This window comes from Trachypithecus francoisi, unplaced genomic scaffold, assembly GCF_009764315.1.
Source record: "Trachypithecus francoisi isolate TF-2019V2 unplaced genomic scaffold, Tfra_2.0 Lachesis_group9, whole genome shotgun sequence".
Classification (NCBI taxonomy): domain Eukaryota; kingdom Metazoa; phylum Chordata; class Mammalia; order Primates; family Cercopithecidae; genus Trachypithecus; species Trachypithecus francoisi.
Window position 1 is genome coordinate 52,766,967 of NW_022681474.1, and position 25,879 is coordinate 52,792,845.

A 25,879-nucleotide genomic window follows, 5' to 3' on the forward strand; every position below is an offset into this window, starting at 1 on the left:
AGTCCACATCTTGCACCAGCATGACCTGGGTGTGAGACATGGAGTCAAAAGAGGTCATTTTGGAACTTTAAGGTTTAATGACTGCCTTGTTGGGTTTCAAACTTCATGGGGCTTGTAGTCCCTTTGTTTTGGCCAATTTCTCCCATTTAGAATGGGTGTATTTACCCAATGCCTGTACTTGCATTGTATCTAGGAAATAACTAACTTTCTTTTGAGTTTACAGGTTCATAAGTGAAAGGACTTGCCTTGTCTCAGATGAGACTTTGAACTTGGATTTTTGGGTTAATGCTGGAATGAGTTAAGATTTTGGCAGACTGTTGGAAAGGCATGATTGTGTTTTGAAATATGAGGAAATGAGATTTGGGAGGGACCAGGGGTGGCATAATATGGTCTGCCTCTGTTTCCCCATCCAAATCTCATCTTGAATTGTAGTCCTAATTGTAATACCCATATGTAGGGGGAGGGACTTAGTGGGAGGTGATCGAATCATGAGGGTGGTTGCCCTGTGCTGTTCTCATGATAGTATAAGTGAGTTCTCAGGCAATTGAATGAGTTTGTGAGGAGCTTTTACTCCCTTCACTCTGCACTTCACTCATTCTTCTCCTTCCTGCCACTCTGTGAAGAAGGACCTGTTTTGCTTCCCTTTCCACCACGATTGTAAGTTTCCCAAGGCCTCCCCAGCCACGCTGAACTGTGAGTCAGTTAAACCTCTTTCCTTTATAAATTACCCAGTCTCAGGCAGTTCTTTATAGCAGTGTGAGAATGGATTAATACAGTCTAAAATATATCTTTCTTTATATAACTTAAAAATTACAAGTGATGAAAAGCATTGAGTTGGTTGGTTGTCAGTTTTTTCCCCCTCTTTTGGAGTTGTATTTAGTATAATAGAATATCTTAAATTAGTGTTGTTTTATAGTCAATGAAATTGGGTGTACTTCTATGCTGTACTAATATGGGTGTTACTAATAAGCTGGGGGCATATTAGGGTTCTCTTGCTTCATGCCTTCTGTGACACTTGTTATTGTTATATTTTAACATTTATGCCTAATGATTAAACATCTCCTTGTGGTCTTAATTTGCATTTTCTAATTACTCTAGAGACTTCCTCCGTTCACACGATTTTGGTCGCTAATGGTTCCTCCAAAGTGCCTATTCATGTCTGTGTCTATTCTTTGCTTTGGGTGTTCCTCTCTTTTATTAAAAGTATATATCTTGGATACTAATCCTTTATCCATTGCTGCAAGTATCTTCTTTCAGTGTGTGGCTTGCTTTTTCACTCCGTTTGTTGTTTTTTAAATCAAAGTATAAGTTCTTAATTTTAATGCACTTAAACTGTCATTTTCCACCACGGCCCGAGTCGCGGAGCCCGCCTTCCTGGCAGAGCGCTGCGTGGTCACAGCTGGGGTCTGGGGAGCAGAGGCTGCGGGCGCTCCCGGGGCTTGGGGGTGAGAGCTGGGCGACTTCGGCGTGGGGAGGTGCCGCTCGAGGGGCCGCCAGGCTGCGCGGGGAAGGAGGGCCAGGAGGCCGCGGGGGTCCTCGGCGCAGACTGGAGCCGCAGGCACCGCGCGCAGCCCCCGCCTCGCCGAGGCCCCGCGGGCCCAGGAGCGAGAGGTCTGGCGCCCAAGACCAGAGTGGGTCGGCGGGAGCAGGCGCCGCCTCCAAAGGACGCCCTCGCTCTCCCGCAGGCGCTGGCTACAGACTCTGACCAGCCAGCTGGGGGCGTCTCTGCGGAGCTGAGCCGGGGTAGGGCCGGGCAGCCCAGAGGATCAGAAGGGGGTTTTCTCCCAGGGTTGCGGGTTCTTTGGCCAGCGGCGCCCTCCCCCGCCGGGGCAGCCCACCCGCAGGCCCCGCCCCGAAGGCTGGAGCTTCCCTGGGGGTGGGCGAAGCCGAGGCCACGCCCCGAAGGCGGGAGTGGCTTTGGGGAGGGACCTGGCCGCCCTAAGGGCTCCAGCGCCAAGTTCAGAGCCACGCGCTGTGCTCTTGGCCGGGAGGAGGCTGTGCTGCCCCAGCACCTCTTGCTCCACATCTCCAGAGAGCCCAGGTGAGGCGCGCGCTCCTGTCTGCAGGGACAGAGCCGCGAGCGGGCGCGGGCGGCGGGATCCATCTCACTTCCACTGCCTTTCCCCAGGACAGGGTTGTTGAGACCTGCCTTTGACTGTGGGGTCCTTTCCTTCCCAATGTCGCCAGCTTCCTCTAGCTCTCTCATGTCGTCTCCAAGTCCCATCCCCGTTTCTGTTCCCTTTCTCCTCTCTCACTTTTTCTCCTCTATCTCTTCTTTATTATCTTCCTGTTTTCATTTCCTTCCGTGTCAGTCTGTCTCCCTCTCCCTCTTTTCCTCTCTTTCTTTATCCTTCTCCCTCACCTTCCACCTCTCCCCGCTGTTTTTTCAGCACTCAAGAATTCTGCCTATGATTTTTTTTTTTCTCCTAGGGTGACTTTCAGGCTGCAGTTTTTTTCATCCCTCCCTCTGCCCCTCCCGGGGTTTATCGTGTATTGCTGTTATTCTCAGCCCAGGCTTGCGCTGGGCAGTAGGGTAAGAACCATGCATCAGCCCCAGATCCTTTCTTCAACGGATTATATCCAAAGATATGGACGTGTAACCTGTTCACTGCCTTTCCTGGGAAACAAAACAATGCCAAATGATCACATTATAATGAGTTTTTAGAATGAGCTGAAAGAACATACCTGGTTTTAGAGGCAAGGGGTTGATTGAATCCTTTCCTTGACATTTTGCCTTTACTAATAGACACAGACAGCACAGCAGGAAGCTAAGCCTTGCAGAAGCATTTAAGGGGAGTTCCTACCCACACCTGCCTTCTGGGCAGGCTGTGCAATGCCAGGTGCAGGGGAGGGAGGGGACAGGATTCAGAGCAGGGTTGTGCGAAGACAGTGGGAGGCTAGAGCTTTGCACCTGAAACATAAGGGCGCCTGGAAATAAGAAATTAACAGTAAATTTCTAAAATATGTAGTTGCCAATGCCACTGATGTACAGAAATGAACTTACTTAATTACTCCTGAGGGAGACATTAGGCATTTTATGGCAGTAATTATGGCATTTGAAATTAATGATTTTATGTACATTAAATAGGAGGACCAAGGGGAAAATATTTCCTGTTAGTATCACAGATTGTCATAGATGCATAAAGGACGAACTCTAGAAAATCAAGCCTCATTCATTTTTGAGGGATAAAATAGAACTATATCGAGGCAATTTTTTGTTTCTTGGTTAAAATGTAATCTTATCAGAGATATGTGATTTAATTTTTAATGATATTTATGACACATAATATTTATGTGTTCAAACACACACAAATACATAATATATATGCACTAAGTTATAAAAGAGCCCTTGTTTGTTTGTAAAGATCTTAATTACCAATAAAGCTTGAAGCTTTTGCTTCTTGGAAATAATTTAATGTGATATTGTAGTTTATTATGACCTTTAATGAAAATTCAACTAATTTACTTTTGATTGATACAGAAATGGAAATTTGGCCATAGATAAATCACACAGAATTAAACAGAAATTAAGTGTGATGAAGGTACATTGCAGTGTGTTCAGTGAAAGAATTTGCATGTGCTAGATATTTTGGACAAATTCATAGGTATGTGCGTGGAACTGTGATTTGTGAGGCTCTTTTCTGTTTTAAAAAGTTAAATTGCCTTTTATATCTAATCCCTGATCCCCAATATGTGAGGATTCTGGGGGGAGGGGTAAAAGACTTTGCAAATAATTTAGAATCATCATGTCTGCTTTGCTTGGCAGATTTCTTTTCAGGTATCCAAGAGGTGGCAACTTTTGTTTGAAACATGTAATCACACCAATTTTTTTTTAGAAAAAGATGAATTTCAATATTTTTAAACTGATTGTTCCTCATTAGTGGTCAGTGTCTTTGTAAGAACATCATTGTCTTTTTATCCTTAGATGATGCTATTGTTGGAACCTGGGAATGTCGGAAGGAGTAGCTGAGGTAAAATCATGGACTTTTGGCCGGGCGCGGTGGCTCAAGCCTGTAATCCCAGCACTTTGGGAGGCCGAGACGGGCGGATCACGAGGTCAGGAGATCGAGACCATCCTGGCTAACACGGTGAAACCGCATCTCTACTAAAAAAAATACAAAAAATTAGCCGGGCGAGATGGCGGGCGCCTGTAGTCCCAGCTACTCGGGAGGCTGAGGCGAGAGAATGGCGTAAACCCGGGAGGCGGAGCTTGCAGTGAGCTGAGATCCGGCCACTGCACTCCAGCCTGGGCGACAGAGCGAGACTCCGTCTCAAAAAAAAAAAAAAAAAAAAAAAAAAAAATCATGGACTTTTTCCCTGAAGGCTGCCAGTGGAATTGGGACCACCGTCTCAGGCTCCACCTTTATTCTCTAGTTATGTTAGGAAAAGAGCTGCTGTTCCTTGTGCTCTTGCTACCTGGCATGTACAGAGCCCTGTTGAGTCCCGTCCGTGAGTGCCTGAAGTGAAGATCACTGTTCTTGTTTTACTTATGAAGAGATGGAGGCCCAGAGTATTTGTCTGAGGCAGGTAGTAGCAGGGCTGATTTGGAACACAAGTTGTGCCCTGGAGCCTGAGTGACCAGGGCTAATTCAGTCCTGTTATGTGACTTCCATGTTGCTGCAGCCCTGGCACATGTAACATCTAAAATATCACTCCACACAGCACCAGCCATTGCCTATTGGCATTGTTTGGCAGAACACTGCTCCCTGTTCTGCGTCCTGGCCATACTCAGTCATATCCATAGCAGACTCTCCATCTGCACAGCAGGGCCCCATTGAAGCACTGGATCTGCCCTCTGCTTTTACTGGCCCTGCTTCTGCACAGTCTCAGGCATGTGAGTGGGTGATGAGATTGCATCCACTCCATGAGGGTCCACATGGCCAAGTTACGTTGCACTAGAGCCACTCTCCCTGCTTCTATGGGTACTGGCTGTGTTCGTAGTCTCCTGCACTTAACTTTCCTGGAATGCAGCAGGCATTGCTGCTAGAGGGGTCTAGGCATAGCTGGCCACAGAGCCTGTAGGGGTTGACCAGGAATTGCTCATCTCCCCAGTGCCACCAGTCAGCCTCTGGGAAAGCCTGGATCACCTTCAGTGTTTAATTTCCTCAGTGTACCAGAGCCAGGAGAATTCCTGGAAACAGGTGTATTCCCTTTCTTAGGAAACCCCAGGACCTCACAATCCAAATGCAGAAAAGGCCCATAGATGATTGTCCTCTGGAATCTTCCAGAAGGGTCTGGGAAGCTTCTGCAGAGACTAGGGACACCGAAGGATTGGAAGACAGGAGGCATTTTCTGCTGTTGTGTGTTTTAGCTAAAGAGAAAGGCAGATGCAGCAAAGCACTGCATGGGGGAGTTGGGGGTACATGGTACATAAGATCTGGTGCCTGACCCGCAGCTCAGAACAGCTTGAGGCTGGCTAGTTGGCTTGGGTTAGGGAGTGACTTCAGACATCTCAGGAAAAAGAGGTTATCCAGCTGTTTGCCAAGAGTTCTTTCTTCTGTAGGTGTAGTGGGAAGGAGAAAAATGCCCAGGCTGTTTGGTCATTCATTAAACACCGTTGTGTGCTGGTCCCTGAGAGCTCAGGAGTAATGGGAAGGCCGCCAAGGGATGGACTCTATCCCTTTGCACTCAGTGCAATAAGAAGTGATACCCCTAATGTTTACTGAGACAGGTTTCTTAGCACTTTCTCTATATTCATTCTTCTAATCTTTCCAGCAACCCAGTGAAGAAAACACCAAGGTCACCCTCTTTATAGATCAGAAAACAGAGGCCTGGAGAGGACCCACACCTTGCCCAAGGTCACAGGTTGGATAGAGCAGAGCTGGCCTCTGACCCTGGAGCCCTTGCACTTAACATCTATGTGGACGGAAGACTCCAAGGTTACCTGAGACAACCTGGTTAGGGTATAGACAGGTAATGTGGGAGAATGTGGCCAGTGGTTCCTGAATGAGTGAATGATGAGTGTGTGGTCAGGGTCCAGAGGATGGGTGATAAACTGAGAACCACAGGCTCTTAACACCATGGGGTGTGTGAGGCTTCATCTCCCAGGATGCAGCACCTACTGAGTTGGGCAATAGGGGGCCCTGGTTGATGGCCCAGCTGGGTTGGGAGCCTTGGGGAGATGTGCTCTGTGTTGCTGAGGAAGGCCAGCAATGGCTAGATCCTCTGTAGACTTGGGGAGCTCAGTTTCAGAAAGTTTCAAAGATCATCACTTGATTTCCGTGATTCACGGGACCTGAGGGCTCTGAAAGTGGTGGGTTAGTCCTGGAATGAAATCTGTTTTTTTTCAAGTAGGAAAGACATGGGGTGGCAATGAGAGACATCTGTGTGGCTCAGAAAAATGTCTTGCTGAGGTCAGAGGGACAAGAGCCAAGGAGGACAAGAGGAGCCCTTCCCAGGACACTCACAATGACAGAGTGACAAGGGCCAGTAAAGAGTGTCAGGGGGCGAGAGCCCGGGTGTGAACTGAGCCTACTGAGGAGAGCTGATGACCACAAAGCATCTTTTCATATCATGTTCAGAGCCAGGAGAATAGGGCTTCATAGATCCATCGCCGTCTAGGGCAGCTGGTGTCTGTGAAGGGGAGGAAGGTGCAGCTGCACTGTGCCCACAGTGGTCTGGACAGAGGAGGATCTGCAGGTGCAAAGGGCGCAGGCGGGTCCTTGGAGGAAAGCAGGAGCCAGGCAGCACTGGGCTGCTGTGTGTGTGCTCAGGGCCCTGACCCAGAGAACACCCTGGCCAGGGCATGGTGTGACCTGGAATGAGATCCCCCATCTGAGGTGCTGTCTGAGAGGTGTTAAAGATAAAGCCTGGAGGTGGATGAGACTCAAATCTGATGTTGGCCCTGGGAAAGATCCCAGAGTAAGAAAAAGGTTGTGAGTCTGTAGGCAAAGGAGAGACGTGCATGAGGAGCTGGCGGGGGCTCCCTGGGAACAAGTCATGCCAGACTCATGTCATTTTCCACCTTGCAGGTGTTCGGTCTGGCCCTTGTTCTGCCGGGGTTCTGGAGGACATCCTGTGCCCTGGCCTGTCTGACCTTACTCCATGCAGTGCTGATGCATGTGACAACAGTGACCCTCGCGGGTCCCGGGTGGGATGAAAGGTCCCCAGATAGTTCCCAGTTTCATCTCCTCATTTTCTCCATCCTCCTGCTCCTTCTTATTAAGATCTGGATGTTAACATTGATGGATTGTGAAGCTGGGTGGGATATTTAATTCAGCAGTTGGCGGTGTCCAGATCTACAATGGTCTCTAAAAGCTGAGATGCTGCCCTGAGTTTATCAGGATGGCATTTGGCAGATTGGAGATAAGTGCACCTGAACTGAGACATGTAGCTTCCCCCATATGGTTTTTATGAAAATGAAATGAACAAGGTGCCTTATTTCATTTATTAATACTATTGTTTGTCATGTAGAACTTATGTAGCCAATAAATGGTGACTCCTATTCTCATACCCTGAAGCATCCTGATAGCAAATATTCCATCCTGCTGTAAAGGAGATTGACTTCATCCCATTAGTCATACATGGGAAGGTCTCGGATGGACTGGAGAGACAGCTTAGCCCAAGCCCATTTTACAGATGGAAACCGGGGTCACAGAGAGGAGTGATGTTTCTGCCTCTGCCTCTTTGGGAGACACTGGCTGACATTAATCTCTGACGTCAGGCACCACCTCTGAGGAATCCACTCAAAAAGGGCATCAGGAGTGGTGCAGAGCCTGCTGCAGCATGTGGTTTGCATCCTCTCCATGCGACAAAGGACCTGGACTTCCAGAAGTCACACAGGGTGGTTTGCAGGGCAAGGCAGGGTGGTGATGTTCCACGGGAGCTGGTCAAAAACTTGTGACAAAACGGCACGCTGAGGTTTTGTGTTCACTTTTCTTGCTTTGTCTCTGATTTATCCTGTGCTTTCACTCTGTGAGAGAGCTGGCCTCTCATCTCCTTGAGAGCTCCTGCAGGAAGTGACTGGACACAGGTACATCCTTTCATGGGTGGGCAGGAAGCAGGGAGAGGAAGAAGCTGATTTGGCCCAGGTTATATTTATGCATAGCAAGCCATGGAGGCCCCATTGAATAAGGCTCTCAACCACTCCTAGATTCTCCCTGAACCCTGGGATAAATATTTTCTAAGGATGAAAATTCTGGAATGCTGAGTGGGGTCTGGCTTTGCCAGTACCACTCACCAGCGAAGGGGGCACTTGGAAGAACTTGAGTTCTGGTTTCCAGAACTTGAGGGTGGGTCTGGTGAGGGTGGGTAGGGATGAAGGCATCCCAGCTGGCTGATGCCACTTCCCCATGGGTGGCACCTTCACATGTGGTCACTGCATGTCTTCCCTTCCACACCATGGGCACTTCCAGGGTGAGACTGAAAGCTGGTCCACCCATGGGTGTCCAGTTTGGCACAGGCAGACAGTTCACAAATCTCTGACAGGGGAGCAGAGGAGAAGCGAGTGGATTCATGTGTGGGGAGAACCAAAAGTGAGCACTTCTGGTGAGTGGAGATGAGGTTACACACGCTGTCTCTAGGGGCAGGGCCAGGTGGTGAGGTGACTGCCCCCTAGTGTGCGGGTGGGGGCCAGGCACAGCCAGACCCATCCTGCCTAGGCTGCATGTGCATTGCTCCAAGGTTTGTCCTTCTGTGCACCTATGCCTGCAGAACCCCTGTCCCCAGGTGCCTGAAGTGGCTTGGCACTCCTGAGGGTCAAGAGAGAAAATGAGTATGGCAACTAGCAAGGAAGGAAAACTGCCCTCAACCAGGGTGCAAGCACAGTCGAATTAAGTCAGAGCTGGCAGGCGGAAGTCCTGTGTGCTCTGTGAAAGTGGCAGCTGCTGCTAGATGCTGACAGGTGCAGGGGCAGGGCTGAGCCAGCGCCTCTGGGTGGCAGCCGTATGTGATGTGTGTGTGTGTGTGTGTTCCATGAGAGAGTCCTGGAGGCATAGCGCTCCAAGCTGAGGTGAGTTGTCACATCCATAGCAATCAGGATTCTTTGGATGCAAACCACAGCGACAGACTCTGGCCAACTTTGTCAAGAAGGAATTAATTAGAAGGTTATGGTGGCAGGTAGATCACAGTGTCAGAGGGAGAACTGGAGAAATAAGCTCAAAAAAGACCAGGATTGAGCTATTCAGAGAGTTCCAGTACCAGGCACACATAAGCAGCTTCTCAAACTGAAACTGGGTTTGATTAGGAAGGATGCTGAGTAGCATAAAACAGAACCAAGCCATCTGACTGCTCTTGTCATAGAGATTGTGTATTCCTCCTTTCCTGTCAGCTGGTTTAAAAACCTGGGGCAAAGGGGGACCCTGCAGTCCACCCCACTCTTCCTGAGATGCCCTGTGGGGGCTGCAGAGATAGATCAGACATGGGCTGTCTCTTCCCCACGGACCAACAGAACAAATGAATGACTGTCTCCTCTAAGAGATATGGTCTGGCTCCCTGTGGCTAGACCATGTGGTCTTACCCATAAACAGTCCTCACAAACACTCTCGATTTACGTCTAACCCACTCTTGTCACTGCCTGGCATTCGTGTGTGCCGTTCTCTCTGCTCTCTCTTTTCTTTGTATCTGTCTGCCCTTTGGAGGCCTCCTGCCTCTTCCAGGAGGGCCTCTCATTATTCTGGTGCCAAGAATTAGAAAGTATATGGGGTACATGCTGTGGTGTGCTGGTAAGTGTTTAACAACTGGTTCTCTTAGGGTGTAGCTCTAACATGAATTTTGGGTGATATTTTAATTTACAATAAAGTGTAAGACGAAAGTGGAACAATGAACATATGTCAGAACTTCACTTGTTTGTCAGTGATCTAAATAACTTCTTTCGTAAATCACATAATAGTTTCAGAATACTGGAAGAATAGTCCCTCAGCTTTTTGTGAGCTATTCACAATATAACAGCTATTGACAAGACAACAATTTCAGTTTAATCTGCATTATTGACAATTTTTTTCCATTACTTTCTTAAGTCCAGACAATGAACAAAACAAGAAATCAAGCCTTGATTTATAGCATTTCCATAAATGATCCCATTCTGACTGATTTCCTGATTTATGGCCACTCACGATATCCCTGGATGTGGTGTGAGGAGGAGTGGACAGTGGCAAGCCCCTGCACCGGCAGGCAGAGCAGCGTCCACAGTGTAGGCAACGGGAATGTGTAGTAGAATGCCTAGAAAGTGATGGGTTCTGAGTATGTATTACCTGTGTTTTTAATACAATTTCTACGACTGTAAGTTTGTATAATTTAGTTTTGAATAATGTCTGAGTTAAAACAGCTAACTCAAAACATTCCTGATCATCTCACAAGCCAATGTGAGCCGACTCCAGCACACCACTGGCCACAGGCCAAGAAAATCAAGTTGCAGGCAGAGAGGAAAACCTTCAGACAGAGTTGCATGGCTGTGTCCTCTCAGTTTCCTCAGGGGGTGAGCTTTATTAAGTGCCACAGTAACAGATACTGTCATTGGTTCAATCAACAACCATTTCTAACCCCATCTCACTTGGTTTTCCTGCACTGCAGAGGTTGGGAAGCTGAATCCATGTTTCCCAGACTGCTTTGCATCCAGGGTACAGGCCTTTGACATAGATCCCCACAAGCAGCCAGGTACATCACCCAGTCCTGGATGTGCAGTCGAGTCCCATGAGCTGAAGTCTTTGGCAGGCAGGTGATGTCTGTCATTCACAGTGGCAGGGACATCTGGTCTTGTGGGGTGGCTGTGTGTGGTGGAGTTTGTAGGAGTTTGATCCCTTGTGATAGGTGCTGATACCAGCAGAGTTTCTACTAGACAGTGCCAGAGCATGGTCAGGCTTTTTTTTTTCTGGCTATCCTGACCCTTGGGGAGCACCCAAACTTGGTCTGTGGCTCTCACAGAGATTTAATGAGCTGCATGATACCCTTTAAGAAGTTCCTTTCTGTTTAAACTACCTGGGTAGAGGTTGCTGTCTGCAGCTAGGAAGCCCTGATTGCTGGAACCTAAGGGATGTGAGAAATCACTGTGGAGTGTCAAGGTAACCAGGGATCTGCTCCTGGGACCTATTAATCCACCTCTTTTAGAAGGAGTCCGCAGTCTTGTTTGTGTTTGAATATTCATGAACGTTAGAAGAGCAAGTTAGTCTGGGTATGGCTATGGCTGACAGAAGTATCAGGCTGTTGCACAGTTGATTATTAGATCTGCATTTTTTGCCCTTTAGCTTGTCAAAATAATGTCTAAAAAACTAGACTGATCACAAGAGATACATCATAATGCCACATAAAGATATCACTCAGCGCCTTATGGTGTTTAGGACCATAGAGGCCACCTGGTCCAGCCTCCTCATTTTGCAGCTGAGCAAGGTCTTTGAAGGACAGGGACCTGTCCAAGGCCCTCTCAAAACACTGAAGCTGAGACTTATACCCGAGCGTCTTAACTTTTGCCCACCCCACGCTGTTTCTCAGTCTTAACCAGCAAGCTTTCCTTGTTATTTTGGTTTGTCTTATGTCTAGGTTTGATTTGGCAGCACGTTTCAACATCTGGTGAAGGCATGGGAATAAAACAGTGTAGGTGGGTGGAACACCTAAGAGCAGAATGTTTGGTGTTCTCTTAGGGTATACTGGGCAAGGCCTGCTGGGCCGTCCTTCCTCACCATGCTGCCTGCGTTTATTCAGTTAAGAAAGTGGCACCGTTTGTATCTTTGAGAATGCAAGTATTTTAGTTAGGAGAGTGATGTTCCGTCTATGGAAGACTTTGCCTGTCTCCATCATAGGCTTGGAGAGGGTGTCCCTTGTCCCAGCAGCATGGCTCTGTATAGTCATTGATTCTTTTGTTTACTTCTCCATGTCCTTCATTTTGTTCCTGTCCCTTGACCACAAAGAAATAAATGAACATTCCTGAGGCACTGACATGGGCCGGGCGAGGTGGGGGCCTCCTTCTGGATATTATTATCCTGTTTAAATGCATTATTTTCCCACTCATTTCACGATTACCCAATATTGAGAGAAGTTACATTACACAACTGAAGCTCCATAATAAATGCATGGAGGTGAGATTTGAACCCACATCTTTCCCATTCTACTTTTTGTGCCTTTCTGTTTTATTTTGCTTCTTGGTATTCCTGTGTATTATTAATAGTCTGAAGCTTGGTAATAGATGCAATAGTCGTTAGAGTAAAGCAAATACAGTATCGTGCTCTCTGGAGGATAACAGGGACATTTTTGTTTAATTGCTATTTTGATTGTTCTTTTAAGAGTGTTCTCGAGGAAGGAAAACAGAGGGAAAGACCAGCAAAGCTCACTGTGTCTAACTTTTGCCATATGCATGGACCTAATTTCTTATTTGCCAAGCCATACAGGCTTTATTTTTGAGACTCTTTGAGGGTGGCTGAGTTCTGCATGCTTGCTGGGGTTGGAAAAATCTGGTGTGATGGGGGTCAGTGGCTCCATGACATGCCAAGGTGGAGGAAGCCACAGAGCTCAGTCTGCCATAGGTGTGGCCTCCTTCCTTCCTCACATCTGTGTCAACACCTGGCAGGAGGTGCCTGATTCCAGTGGGGATGAAGCAGCCTCTGCCCATCCCTCCCACCCATCAAGAGCCTTGGACACACATGAAGCAGAACCCCCAGATGGTGGCTGCCAGGGGAGTGTGTCCACCTCTTACTTGGGCCAGGCGTGTGGCAGCTCACTGCGGCAGGCGTCCCGTGGGCGAGGTCGGTGCTCTCCTGATGTCTTTGATATTTTTCTTTATCTGGCCTAGTCTGAAACCAGTACTTTCCCCTGCCTGTGACCCCTGACTTCATTTGCAAAGTTTTCTCATGCACTTTCTGAAATTTTCATGGCAGAGAGCCCTGGAGAAATTTGGGGCAGTGATAGAGGTGGAAGAAGGTTTAGAGCTAGGAATCTTTGTGCATTTTCTCTGTTTTCTCCTTCTCTTTATTTTTTTTCTTGACCTATGCTTCACACTGGTCTCTGTCTTCTCCATGCTCAGAAAGCAGAGGAGGCTTGAGCTTCCAGCAAAGACCTTGCCACGTATTACTGGAGACAGGCCGGTGCATGGCAGGGGTGGGTGGGGAGGGCCAACAGGAGAGTGTCCCTCCCCTGAGCATCACTGGTTCTGTTCTCGGCCAGTTACTCTTTGTCCCCACATTTTAGGTTCTCTTCCTGAATTCAAGCATGGGCAAGGCCAGGGCTGCTATTTCAGGACTGCGTCCAGCCCTGAAATTTTCTCTGGGCCTCCACAGGGGACCTTCCTGCTCTGAATTCTACATGCATCCTCCAGGCCACACTGCAGGCCACACTGCACACTCACCCTACTCTCCAGCCGTTTCCAACTACTTAGAATTCAGTGTTGAGAGTCACCAGTCTTATGTAGACTGGAGCCTGGCACATAGTAGGTGCTTTGTGCATGTTTACTGAGTGAATGAACAGAGAATGAAATGCACTTTGCCTAAAAGCTGATCTGATCTGATCTGAGTGCCCAGGCACCCTTCTTCCGAAGCTCTCCTTTGGTTCCTGTGGCCCAGGGAATGCTCAGTTCCAGGCTTGGCAGAAGTGAGGTCTCTCTAGGCGGCATGAAACAGACTGTGAAGGCCCTATGAGAAATAGCCCGCCCGCTGGGCAGGCCCCTCCGCTCCCGGGAGACTCCAGCCAGAGCACTCCAGTGTGGGGGCTAGGACTGCTCTTTTCCATGGGAGAGTAGACAGCAGGGGGAATTCACCTCAGAATTATTTCCTGGAGCAGTTAGAAAGTAGCATCTCTGAAGTCACAGAGGCTTCAGCTCCACTGGGCTGTGAAAATCCCTTACAGAATTCTGACCCCAACCAAGCAGAAAAGGGCACTGTCCCCTTTAAAACAGTTGACTGCAGAACAAAACAAAGGGCTAAAACAAGACTAGTTTGAAAATATTGGAAAGTTAAGAAAAAACTCCCCCAAATTCCAATACTAGCAGCATCATAGTATATAGCATATTACATATATAGCATATTATATGGTATAGTGTGTATACATTCTATGTATACTATATGTTATATAGTGTACGTACATAGTATAAATTATTTTTCACATACATATTGCTTTGGTATGTTTTCTTTCATGTTTCTGTTTATTTGGTAGATAGGCTTTTTTCCTGTTTTGTTTTACAACATGTTTATATCTGACACTAACATTGTGTTATAAACGTTTTTTCCCATACTATTGTGTAGTCTTTATAGCCACACTTAAAGCATGAATCATTTATTTCTAAAAGCAGTCAGATCCATTTTATTTTGGCTTCTGGATCCTACCCCTCCCCGAGCACTCTCCCACTGCAGAACTGTGTTAGGCTGAGTTCCCCAGAGAGCCCTCAGGTTCTCCACACCGCAGGCCCCATGCAAGCTTCTTGTGAACCCTGGGCAGGCCCTTCTGGGTCCTCAGAGCTCAGTTTAGATGCCACCATTGCCTGTTTGCAACACTGGCGCATGTGCAGGTCCCTGTGTTCTGTACAACTGAACTCAGGACTGCCTCATCACCACCGTCACTACCGCACCTCGCACAGGACCTGCATGCTGGATGCTCTCAGTGAATGCTTGCGGAATGAACGGAAGAGGGAATCAATGAACAAATGACCTGGTGGTCGTTTTCTGTGTTTCCTCCTGGGGTTTTTCCTTTGGTGTATGCATTTTGTGTGTGTGCGCATAGAATAGGTAACACCAAATCTATAATCTTTTTGTCCTTTTGCCTCCTCAGCATTTGATCATAAGCATAGTGAGCATCACTGTCCAAGGCTGCACAGTGCTTCATCTTGCATATGCATCCTGCTTTGTTCACCATGTCTCTGGAGTTACTCATTTACTTGCTTGTTGCTTTCACCACTATAAACCACCACTATAAACCATGATCAGCATTTGATCATAAGCATTGCGAGCATCACTGTCCAAGGCTGCACAGTGCTTCGCATTGCGTATGCGTCCTGCTTTGTTCACCATGTCTCTGGAGTTAGCATTTACTTGCTTGTTGCTTTCACTACTATAAACCATACTTTATTTCCTTCTCCTGTTAGGCAGATCTGACCCCTCAGCCTTCTTCTCCCAGCCATGGTCAGACTGTTAGTCCAGCGCCTGAGGGAAGGTACTTTTGGAGTTCCGGGCCCTTGTGTGACCCCCACCCTTATGGTGACTCTTGGCATCCACAGGCCAACCCACAGGCTGGTGGGCTATTCCCTAAGGAAAAACTGGGTGGGTTCTCACTGGGGTTAGAACTAGGGTCAAGGGGAGATAAGGAAATGGGGAGAGGCTGGATGCCCATGGTGGGGCTTCATAGTTTGATCTTACTTCAGAGTTGGAAAGCAAAGCACACCCTTCAGCCACAGCTAGTGGTTTCCCCACCTGCACCTGAGCTATGGACTGGGCAGGGCCAAGTGCCTGGCAGGGAGCACAGGGTAGGAGCAGGAGGTGGAGAAGCTAGGAGGCAGGCTGCAGTCGGCTCGTCGCCCTTCTCACCATGCAGATGTCTCCTCCCTTGGCCCTGTGGGAATATGGAGGGCTCACATTCTCCTCTCTGTGCAGGAGCAGGTCATAGGCCACACTCTTTGGGAGGACAAAGTTGACTTCTTTCTAACAGTTGCTGTCCTGTCATTCATTCGCTCACTCATTCAGCAAAGGCTTCCTGAGCTCCTGTCCTGTTGCATGCATGATTAAGTACTGCAGATGTGAAGGTGAATTGACATATTTGGGTTCTTAGAGTTTGCCTTCTAGCAGACCACAAACAAGTAAATACAATGTTGCACGTGGTGCATGCAGGCCTTTCGTGCCCAGGACAGTGGTGGCATGGAGGAGGGAGTGTTGTCTGTGTCTGAGAGCACTGGGAAGCCTCAAGGGGAGGCTGTGCCTGAGGTGCATTTTGGAATGAGTTCACAGGTATGATGGGAATGAAACTGTCCACATGTACTTGGGAGTTGGGGGAAGAGTGGGGACACATGACTCTCACAAGAAGCATGGCTCTGAGAAAATCGGAGACCGTGCAGAAGCTGACAGGGAATGTGATGTGGACAAAGGGGCTGCCAGGCCAGGAGGCAGGTCTGGTAACCCGAGGAGCGATGGGTTGACATTAGGGTCAGGACAGAGAGGGCTGCGTGAGGAGCAAAGACCATGAAGTCCATGATCCTCCAACACAGCGGCCCTAATGCTGCGGCCTCCCTGTGCCCTCAACACTCAGCCAGGGCCAGAGGGAGCTTGAGCATGGAGCAGGGGCTGAGGGCACATGGCTTCCTCGTGATGGAGTCTACTTGTTGACAGATGACCCAGAAACTTCTGAAGGACCCCCAAGGCCCTAACGCAGTCCCCAGAGCAGGTTCTTTCCATTCACCTCTAGACCGTCCATTTCATGCCTGGTTAATACCCAGGAATCACTTCTGACAGGGGAATCCTACATTTATCTCTACTGAGCTGTAGGGGCTGCTGCCCATGGGCATTTTCAGCAGAGACCCCTGTCCTCACTCTGCCTCAGGGAGGTGGGCCTGGAGGACGGTGCCATCCATGCTCCTTGTCTCCTCAGAGGTGGTGTGGTCAGCACACCCATCCCACAGACCGCGGGGGAGGCCTGAGCGTCAGGGTCCTGTCTGATGCCAGCTCATGATGCACTGTGCCTGAGTGATGGATGCCCATCTCACTGCCTGTCACTTCCTCTCTCTGCAGGGCCCTGTGGCCGAGTGTGTCCAGCCTAGTGTCACAGGGAGCTTCCACATCTCTGGCTCCTTGCTGGGCCAAACCCTCCAGAACCCCAAACCCACAAAGACGGATGGCTGCCAGAGTGGCCACCATGCTTATCCTGTGGCCCCGGCCCTGGTGATCACCATGGCAGCTGGGAAGGGAGTCCCGTTGAGCCCATCGGCTGAAAACAGATGGCGACTAAGCGAACCTGAGCTGGGCCGGGGCTGCAAGCCAGTGCTGCTGGAGAAGACAAACTGCCTGGGCCCTGAGGCTGCTGTGGGCAGGGCGGGCCGGGATGTGGGCAGTGTGGAGCTGGCACTGTTGGCAGCCCCAGGCAAGTCCCGACCTGGCAAGCCACTGCCCCTGAAGGCACGTGGGGAGCAGAGGCAGAGTGCCTTCACAGAGCTGCCGAGGATGAAGGACCGGCAGGTGGATGCTCAGGCCCAGGAGGGGGAGCACGATGACCCCACAGGCCAGCCTGGCACCCTGCAGCTGACCCAGGACGTCCCCAGAGGCCCAGCCAGCAGCAAAGTGTTCTCTGTGTGGCCCAGCAGAGCACGAGGTGAGCAGAGAAGCGCCTTTAGCAAACCAACCAAGCGACCAGCAGAGGGGCCTGGGCCAACCTCAGTCTTCCCTGCAGGGAAATGTGCAGACACCCTGGGGGAACTGTCTGGACTCCTCAACACCGCAGACCTCGCTTGTTGGGGTCGACTTTCAACTCCCAAGCTTTTGGTTGGTGATTTCTGGAACTTGCAAGCATTGCCACAGAATGCTCCACTCTGCAGCACTTTCCTGGGTGCCCCCACACTGTGGCTGGAGCATACCCAGGCCCAGGTGCCCCCATCCTCGTCATCCTCCACCACTTCCTGGGCCCTCCTGCCACCCACCCTCACCTCCCTGGGCTTGTCCACCCAGAACTGGTGTGCAAAGTGCAACCTGTCCTTTCGCCTGACGTCCGACCTGGTCTTCCACATGCGATCCCACCACAAAAAGGAGCATGCAGGGCCTGATACACATTCTCAGAAGCAGAGAGAAGAGGCCCTCGCCTGCCCTGTGTGCCAGGAGCACTTCCGGGAGCGCCACCACCTCTCCCGGCACATGACTTCTCACAGCTAGCAGGTGGCTGCAGAGTGACCTGCTGGGTGCGGCAGCCAGCCTTTGACAGAAGGGGGCTCCCTGGGCCTGCCTTGAGGGGGATGTCATGGTCCTTTGCAGAGCTGCCACCTTTGACATTCATAGATAAACAGCTCAGGCATAATTTGAAAAAGCAACACCTGCATGATGTGTTTTGAAGGAAATGAAGTCCTGAAATAAAGTGATGGGCTTTGCAAATCCAGGGTAAAGGCCCTAACAGACACAGAGAGCGCGGACGACTCCTGCCACACATCATGGGCTTTGGAGGCACACAAGCCTGGATACGAATCTGGGCTCTTTCACATACCAGCTGTGACCCCGGACAAAGAGCTTTAACCTGCTGAGTCCCCATTTTCTCGTCTGTGAAATGGAGATGATAACACTGTGTGTTAGGCTGGCATTCAGGTCACATGAAAGGTGTGCGGAAAGTGGCCAGCATTCTGCCTGCAGACCCTGAGCACTGAGTCAACGAGGTTTGTGATGATGCCTGTACTAGTCAACTATTGTTATTAACAAGATCTCCATGGCATACAAGCTAAAGCATCTGTCTCAGTCGTGAGTCTGTGGGTTGGCTCAGGTTAAGCTGAGCTTGGCTGGGCTTGGCAGCAAGTCTCAGATTTGATCAAGTCATGTTCATTTTCTTCTTCAGCTGGTGGGCTACCCAGAGCGAGCATGCTTCTTTCGCGGTTATGCCAAGAACACAATAGGGTGAGTCTAACAAGCACACCTGAAGCCTCTGCTTGGGTCACATTGCCAACGTCCTCTCAGGCCATACAAGTGGCAGAACCAGGCCCAATACTGAGGAGTGGAAAAGCGTAGGCTGCCCTTGATGAAGCTGTGACACGGGAGTGAGCATCCATCCCCTCCACAGGAGGGTGAAGAATTGGGATCGTAATTCCAGTCAACACCTGGACAATAGTTCTTTACATTGTGAGTATATGAGTAGAGGGAAATAGAACCCCCTCCCCACCACCTACACACATGCCCTTTTACCTTCCAAGAATAGGACATGTGCAAAAACTAGGCTTCCAGATTGTGAAGCTGGGGAGCATTCTAGGTACCATTTATTATCTACTGCATTTCAGTCAGTAGCTATTGTAGGTACCCGCATCGGCCCTTGTTCCTAAGGATGTGAGGAGCCCAGGCTGTGCTCTTTGACATTGCACAGGTCAGTCTGCGTGAAAGCCCTTTGTGGGGAGGCCAGTGTCATTTTTGCACTGGTTTCCACCTCACTGTCAGATATTGTTCTTTTGATGTGCAATTTCCAGCCCTCCAATGAGCCCCCAGCACAGAGCTCAGGCTTGTGGCTGGGAATAAGCCAGGGTGAGCAGGGGGGGATCTCAGCCAGCCTCCCAGACTGCACCTCTTCTCTTGCTCTCCTCTGTCCACCCTTCCAGGCAGCAGCACTCCCACCTGGCTGCTCTGATGTCCTCGCTGCCTCCATTCCTGCCTCTCACCATGCACCCATCCATTGTCCACACACACACAACCAGATCATCTTCTGAACGTGTAACTCGGATGATGCCTCCAACCCTGTGGCTGCCCTTCACACTTACAGGCCTAAGGACCCAACAGGCCCCAGCAGGACCTGCCAGCTGCTTCACAAACAAGTCCTTGCCTGTTGTTAATTGCAAACACATTTCACGTCCCCGTGTGCCACGCAATAGCATAAGCACTGGAAGAATACAGATGTTATAGTAAGTCCTATAATAGCCCTGGGAGGCAAGAGCTGTTTCCTTTCCATTTCTACAATGAGTCAATTGCAGGTGATGCTATAACACTTCCAGTGTTTCTGACACTCCCCTGAAGCTATGCCTGCTACCTTCATGGGCTGAGCTTGCCCTTATGAGGCCCATAGGTGGCAGTGGGCAGAGGCCACCCCGCTATACCACCTCGCTGCTGTTCTGCTGTCTGCTCCCGTGTTCTGACCGCAGCTCTCCTGCCGTTTCTCGCGCCTGGGCTTCATTCAGCATTTTCTCTCTAGCTCTTCGTGGTGCCGCTCCTGCTGTGGTTCCACAGGGCTTCTTCTCACAGGTCAGCTCCTTAGAGAAGTCTCCCAGATTCCCTGTAAACAGCCCTGCAGCCTCTGTCGCTCCCAGCCGCATCACCCTGTTGCTTCCTTCACAGCATGTCTCACCATCTGCAACCATCTTTCTGTTTGTTGTCTTGCTGATTTGCTGCGGCCACACTGCCAGCTCCTTGGGGGTAGAGATTGATTTGTTTACTGTGCATCCCTGGTGCCCAGAACAGGGCATGGCATACTGTTGGTGCATAATAAATATTGTGGAAATAAATTCTGTGTGTGAAGCTGGGTCTGAATATGTGTGCAATCTTCCTTTGGCTGTGGAGGGTCGCAGGAGGCTGCCATGCAGCCGGAAGCCTCCATGTGTACTGTGCTTCCTTCACCTACACTGTCTCCCTGACCTGGCAAGGGATGAGTGAGTGGGTCCATTTCCATTCATTTATTCAGCAACCCTGGGCACTTAGAGCTGAGCCTCAAAGACAAGTAGGTGCTGGTGATTTGGTGATGCAGGCAGGGGAGCAGTGGCTGAGGAGAAAGATCAGTCCAGAGTCTGCAATTGTGCCAGGGTGTGAGGAGGAGATGGAGGGGCAGGGTAGGAGGGCCTCACAGGAGAGCAGTTTGGACCGAGGGGACTGAGGGCTTGGCTCAGAGAGGCACTTTGGGGGTGCTCTCCAGCTGCAGTGGGGAGTGTGGCCTGGAGGAGGGAGCCTGGACCCCCTGAGCTCATTGTCTTCCACATCTAGAAGAGGGAAGAGTTCTCCCTACAGATGCCAATAAAGCATCATCATTCCCACAGGGACACTGGGAGGTCCCTTGCTCACTAAGACAAGGAAAGCTCAGCCTTGCCGGCCCCTTTAGGTGCTGTATGGGGGTAACATTTACACACAGAGAGGCTGAGCACAGAAGGCAGCTGAAGCTACGGAAGCCTCCCTATGTGCTGTCTTGGGTGAGACAGGAAAGGGCAACTCAAGGTCTCGGCATGAGGCCCCACACTATGCACTTGACACACAGCAGCTGGGAGGCAGATTGTTATTAATAATTCCCACCTACTGCAGATGACATTAAACTCCAAGAGGTCAAGGACATTCCTAAGACCATGGGCTCGGGAGCATCAGTGCAAGAATAAGACTCCAGGACCCCAGATTGAGCTTTTCATGTCCTTTTCAGCCTGCCACCTGTCTGCCCAGGCTAGTGTGGTCATGTGGCATTGTGGATGGTTCAGGAACTGGGACAGCAGCAGGTGTAGGCTCCCTGTCTCAAATTTCAACTCATACCTGCTACTTGTAAACACACACACTTTCCTATCACCCTTTTCTCCAGCACTTTCACTATCTTGCATACTAAGTCTTTCACTGATTTATCTTGCTTACCGTGTCCCCTATCACTAGAATGTAAGCTCTGTGAGGGATATTTGGTGGGTTTTTTTTACCTACAGCATTGCTGGCATCTAGATAAATGTAGGCACATAGTAGGTGTTCAACAGACATTTGTCGAATGAATGAATGAATGAGTGAGATGCCTGGTTCTGGCCTGGTACCTGCCACATCTCGAATCAGCTTCTCAGGAGGGTTTTAGGATCTATCAAACGCTGTGCACAATTGTCCTTCTCTGGCTTAATTGATTGGTTTGTAATTTCTGTGAAATCTCTTTGAAAGGCAGAAATACGCCAAGACATGCAGACACTTAGAACTGAAGGGACTTTAGATTTCTAGACCACCCCCTCCCTGTACAACATTGGACTTTGAGGTCCACAGACATGAGCTGATGTGCTCAGCGTTGCAGGGCAAGTGGTGGTGAGGTCAAGGTTAGAACCACTGAGAGGTCTGGACCTTGCCCCATCCACAATCTATGAGGAACCTCGGCTACACAAGCCACAGTTTACATTGCACGTGAATAGAACGGCCTCACATGCAATTATTACTAACCTCGACCAGTTACACCATTCCCAAGCAGGATAGGCATTTAGGAAAACTTGAAGCTATAGAAAACAGCACACTATCTTCCCCCAACTCTGATTTTTAACTTGGAGTTAATTTTGGTAAAAATGGATGTAGATCCAAATTGCTCACAGCCATTTAAATGGACAATTTCAAAAGTGATTTGTGGAAGTGATGGGTTTATAGCTTGTTAATATTGTGGTCCCTAATTATCACCAGGCTGGGTTCCCAGAGTCTGGGAGTCAAATTCTCTCTTAGCCCTTCTTCATTTCTGCCCTTCTGTATCTACTGGAGAGTAGACATGTTAAATCATGGTTTTGCCCAAGCTCTCTCTAGCACTTCTATGGTCTGAATGTTTGTGTCTCCCAAAATTTATTTAAAGTCCTAACCCCCGAGGTAATGGTATTAGGAGGTGGGGCTTTTGAGAAGTTGGAATTAGTGCTCTTACAAAAGAGGATGGGTGCAGTGGCTCACACCTGTAATCCCAGCACTTTGGGAGACCGAGGCGGGCAGATTATGAGGCCAGGAGTTCGAGACCAGGCTGGCCAATATGGTGAAACCCCGTCTCTACTAAAAATACCCCCCCCCACCCACACACACATACACACACACACACAATTAGCTGGGTGTGGTGGCGGGCACCTGTAATCCTAGCTACTTGGGAGCCTGAGGCAGAAGAATTGCTTGAACCCGGGAAGTGGAGGTTGCAGTGAGCCAAGATTGCACCCCTGCACTCTAGCCTGAGTGACAGAGGAAGACGCCATCTTGGGAAAAAAAAAGAAAGAAAGAAATCCCAGTGGCTGAGCACACTGGCTCATGCCTGTAATCCTAGCACTTTGGGGGCTGAGATGGGAAGATTGCTCAAGGACAGGAGTTTGAGACCAGCCTGGGCAACATAGTGAGACACCCCTCTCTACAAAAAATACAGGAATTAGCTGAATAAGATGGTGTGTGTGCCTATAGTCCCAGCTACTCGTAGGAGGCTGAGATGGGTGGGGTGGGTGAGGGAGTTACTTGAACTCAGAAGTTTAAGGCTGCAGTGAGCTATGATTGTGCCACTGCATTCCAGCCTGGGCAACATAGTGAGACCCTGTTTCTAAAAAATAAAAATAAACTGCAGAGACCTAGTTCCCTGCTTCCACCTTGTGAGAATGCAGCTTAAAGTTGCCATCTCCCAACTAGGAAGATGATACCAAACGCCAAAGCGGCTGGCACCTTGATATGGGACTTCTGAGCCTCTAGAACTGTGAGCAGTAAATTTCTGTTGTTAATAAGTCACCCGGTTTATGGTGTTTTGTTATAGCAGCCCGAATGGACTAGGCAGTCACCTTCTATATGCCAGTTAAGAGTTGGCATGAGATGTTGCCACAATATATCACATCAGCAGATATTAATTTTACAATCCTGGGTAAGAATTACTGCATTCCTTAAATTCTCTATGTCTAATTGAATCAGCTCAGCACCCCATCCTGTGGTCCTGGTGAGATACTCACCCTGTCACTGTTGAATTCCTAACCTGCCTCTCAAGCTCACAAAAGCTCCTCAATGCCCCACCTCAAGATCGTACCCTGTCACTTGGTGCCCCAGGTTGTCCCCTTGCTGTTCTGGCCAGCTTTGCCTCTATCCTCCACTCTCCTAGGATCTAGGGCCTTGGTGGCTTTCTGGCAAAGCTGTTGGTAGGCATGTGACCCAAAGACACTGAGTCGATGAGCACAAAGTCTTGGCTGACCTCGCGGAACAGAGGAGGTTTTATCTACAGTAGCTGGAAACATGGCAAATTCTATCCTAATAAATTATCTCCCAGTGGCAGCCATTCAATTCAGATTTATAAAAGCCCTCAAAATATGCTAATGAGACTAAACTAAGACATTCTGAATTCAGATTCATTTTGGTTCTCAATTTTAACAAAGGTCAACTTTTATTTCTGTTGTTACCTGGGAGAGAAGTAAAACCACTATAAAGTTGGGCTCCTAGAATTCAACTTCTTGCCAATTCCTGCATCTCTAGGCCAGGGATCCTAAGCTCAAAAGTCTATTGAAGTAGGCTAATGAGTGGATGGAACTGCCTGTAGGTGGCAATGGTGGGGAGCTCAGTGCCTGGGTGAAGACTGCACAGCCAGGCTGGATGCAGGCCTCGAGAAAGGCCAGAGTTCAGGTCTTTGTATGCAATTCGTTGTCAACCGACTCAAGAGTTTTGCAAACACTGATGGATAACCAAAGTGGCATGGATTCATGGAAGCATGTCAGTGGTGGTGATGGTTCAGGGTTGCCACCAGCCAGTGACCCCTTAACTCTGTTATGCTCCCAGCTTTGGAACAGTCCGGTGCTGGGCCTAGCACTTCTAACCTCAGCCGTACCACCCTGTTCCTGTGAGCCCGGAGACAGAGCCCTTATCAGGGGTGAAAGTCGGCCACAGTGGCCTCCAGACCAGCCTTGCACTCCTCATACCCCTGGAAAGTGATGGCGCCATCTGGAGGCAGCAGGCCTTCCTACAGGCCTCTTCCCTTGAAAGAGGGAATCACACACCCTTATCATTTGCCTAATTTTGTTGTGTTTTTAGAAGTCATGTGGTAGGTCTACAGATGGCATAGCAAGATCAGAACCTCATAGAATAAACCTTTTATTTGAAAAATAAGCCGTTCTCCAACATGTGTTGGGTTGTGACACTTCCTAGGAGAGAAGTTTCAGAAACCGTTTTGTTTGTTTTGTTCTGTTTTTGGAGACGGAGTCTTGCTCTGTTGCCCAGGCCAGAGTGCTCGATCTTGAATCACTGCAACCTCAGCCTCCCAGGTTCAAGTGATTCTCTCGCCTCAGCCTTCTGAGTAGCTGGAATTACAGGCACCCGCCATCACGCCCAGCTAATTTTTTTATTTTTGTAGAGATGGGATTTCACCATGTTGGCCAGGCTGGTCTTGAACTCCTGACCTCAGGTAATCTGCCCACCTCGGCCTCCCAAAGTACTGGGATTACAGGCCTGAGCCACTGCGCCTGGCCCAGAAACCGGTTATGAAAGGGGTTAGGGGAGGCAGTGCCTGAAGGGAGAATGGGAGGGGTTCTCTAACGTTTTCTTTCCATTCATCTTGCCATCTCGTGGCACCTCTCCATCACATCTGCAAGAAGGACAGATAAATATGACCTTCCAGAAGTGTCTGCATCACCTAACAATGCCCTTCCAGTGAAGATGAACCCCTAGCTGCAGGTCAGGCCACAGAGATGGGGCAGGAAGCTGTGTCAGGGATTTAGGCACAAAGCTGGGACCCCAAGACAAGGCAAAGAAGATGGCAGGCTGGGTGCAGAGCAGAGTGACATTAACTCAGGTATTAACTTACTTTGGGTCCTGATCATTGGTGGACACTGGGTGAGAGGTGTGGGGGGCAGAGAGGAGGGAGTCTGAGTGTCTGGAAGGAGGTGTGGCTATGTGCAAGATGTGAGCTGGAGGCAAGTAGGATTTGGCAGGGTGCAGGCCATGAGCTCAGACCAGGGCATAGAGAGTTGAAAGGACCCAGGGCTCATCTGAACAGAGACTTCTAGGCAGTTTTTGGCCATCTGGGTATCCCACCAGAAAAGAGACCTGATGGGATTTTGTTTTCCTTTTCCCTTTTCTCCAGTCTTGTGCCTGTAAGCAGGTAACAATGCAAGAAGGCTTGCATTTAGGAAGGCTGAGCCTGTACTTTGCTATGCAGAGGACTTTCGTTCCTGTCTATCTCAAACCCCCTTTCCAGATCAGGCCCAGGGCCTCTTCATGATGTGGTGGAAACAGAAGGATCTTTGGAACTGTACAGAGATGGGTTCAGATCCCACCTACCCTTTAACCAGCTGCACCAGACTGTGCTGTTCATTACAGAAAAGTCTTTGGTGGATGGAAGCAGACAGGGATTTCATGAAAGACCCCGGATGGTGCCTAGTCCTAGATGGGTGGGCTGGGGGACCTGGCTGAGCAGTGGGTAGGGACAATGGGTCACTCCACCAGGACCACAGCCAAAGTCACACCAGGAAGTCTGGGAAGTACCTCTTGAGGGTGCTGCTGCTGTCCCTGCTAAGCATAGGGCATGGCTGTGCTGTCCTTCTACACTAGGCTTCTGGCAGATGGCCACTGCCCAGGCTCCCTGGCCACTTGCTCCAGATTAAACATCTTGCACA

At 49.4% G+C, this 25,879-nt stretch overlaps 1 protein-coding gene across 1 annotated transcript; it reads left to right on the plus strand.

Annotated features, from left to right (window-relative positions):
* Window positions 1–1,924: 1,924 nt before the first annotated feature.
* ZNF488 (zinc finger protein 488) lies at window positions 1,925–20,074 on the plus strand. The gene is made up of 2 exons (XM_033209107.1): window positions 1,925–2,041; window positions 16,632–20,074. Exon 2 carries the CDS (start codon window positions 16,791–16,793, stop codon window positions 17,760–17,762), a length of 972 nt encoding a protein of 323 aa, XP_033064998.1. The 5' UTR covers window positions 1,925–2,041; window positions 16,632–16,790; the 3' UTR covers window positions 17,763–20,074.
* The last annotated feature ends 5,805 nt before the right edge of the window (window positions 20,075–25,879 follow it).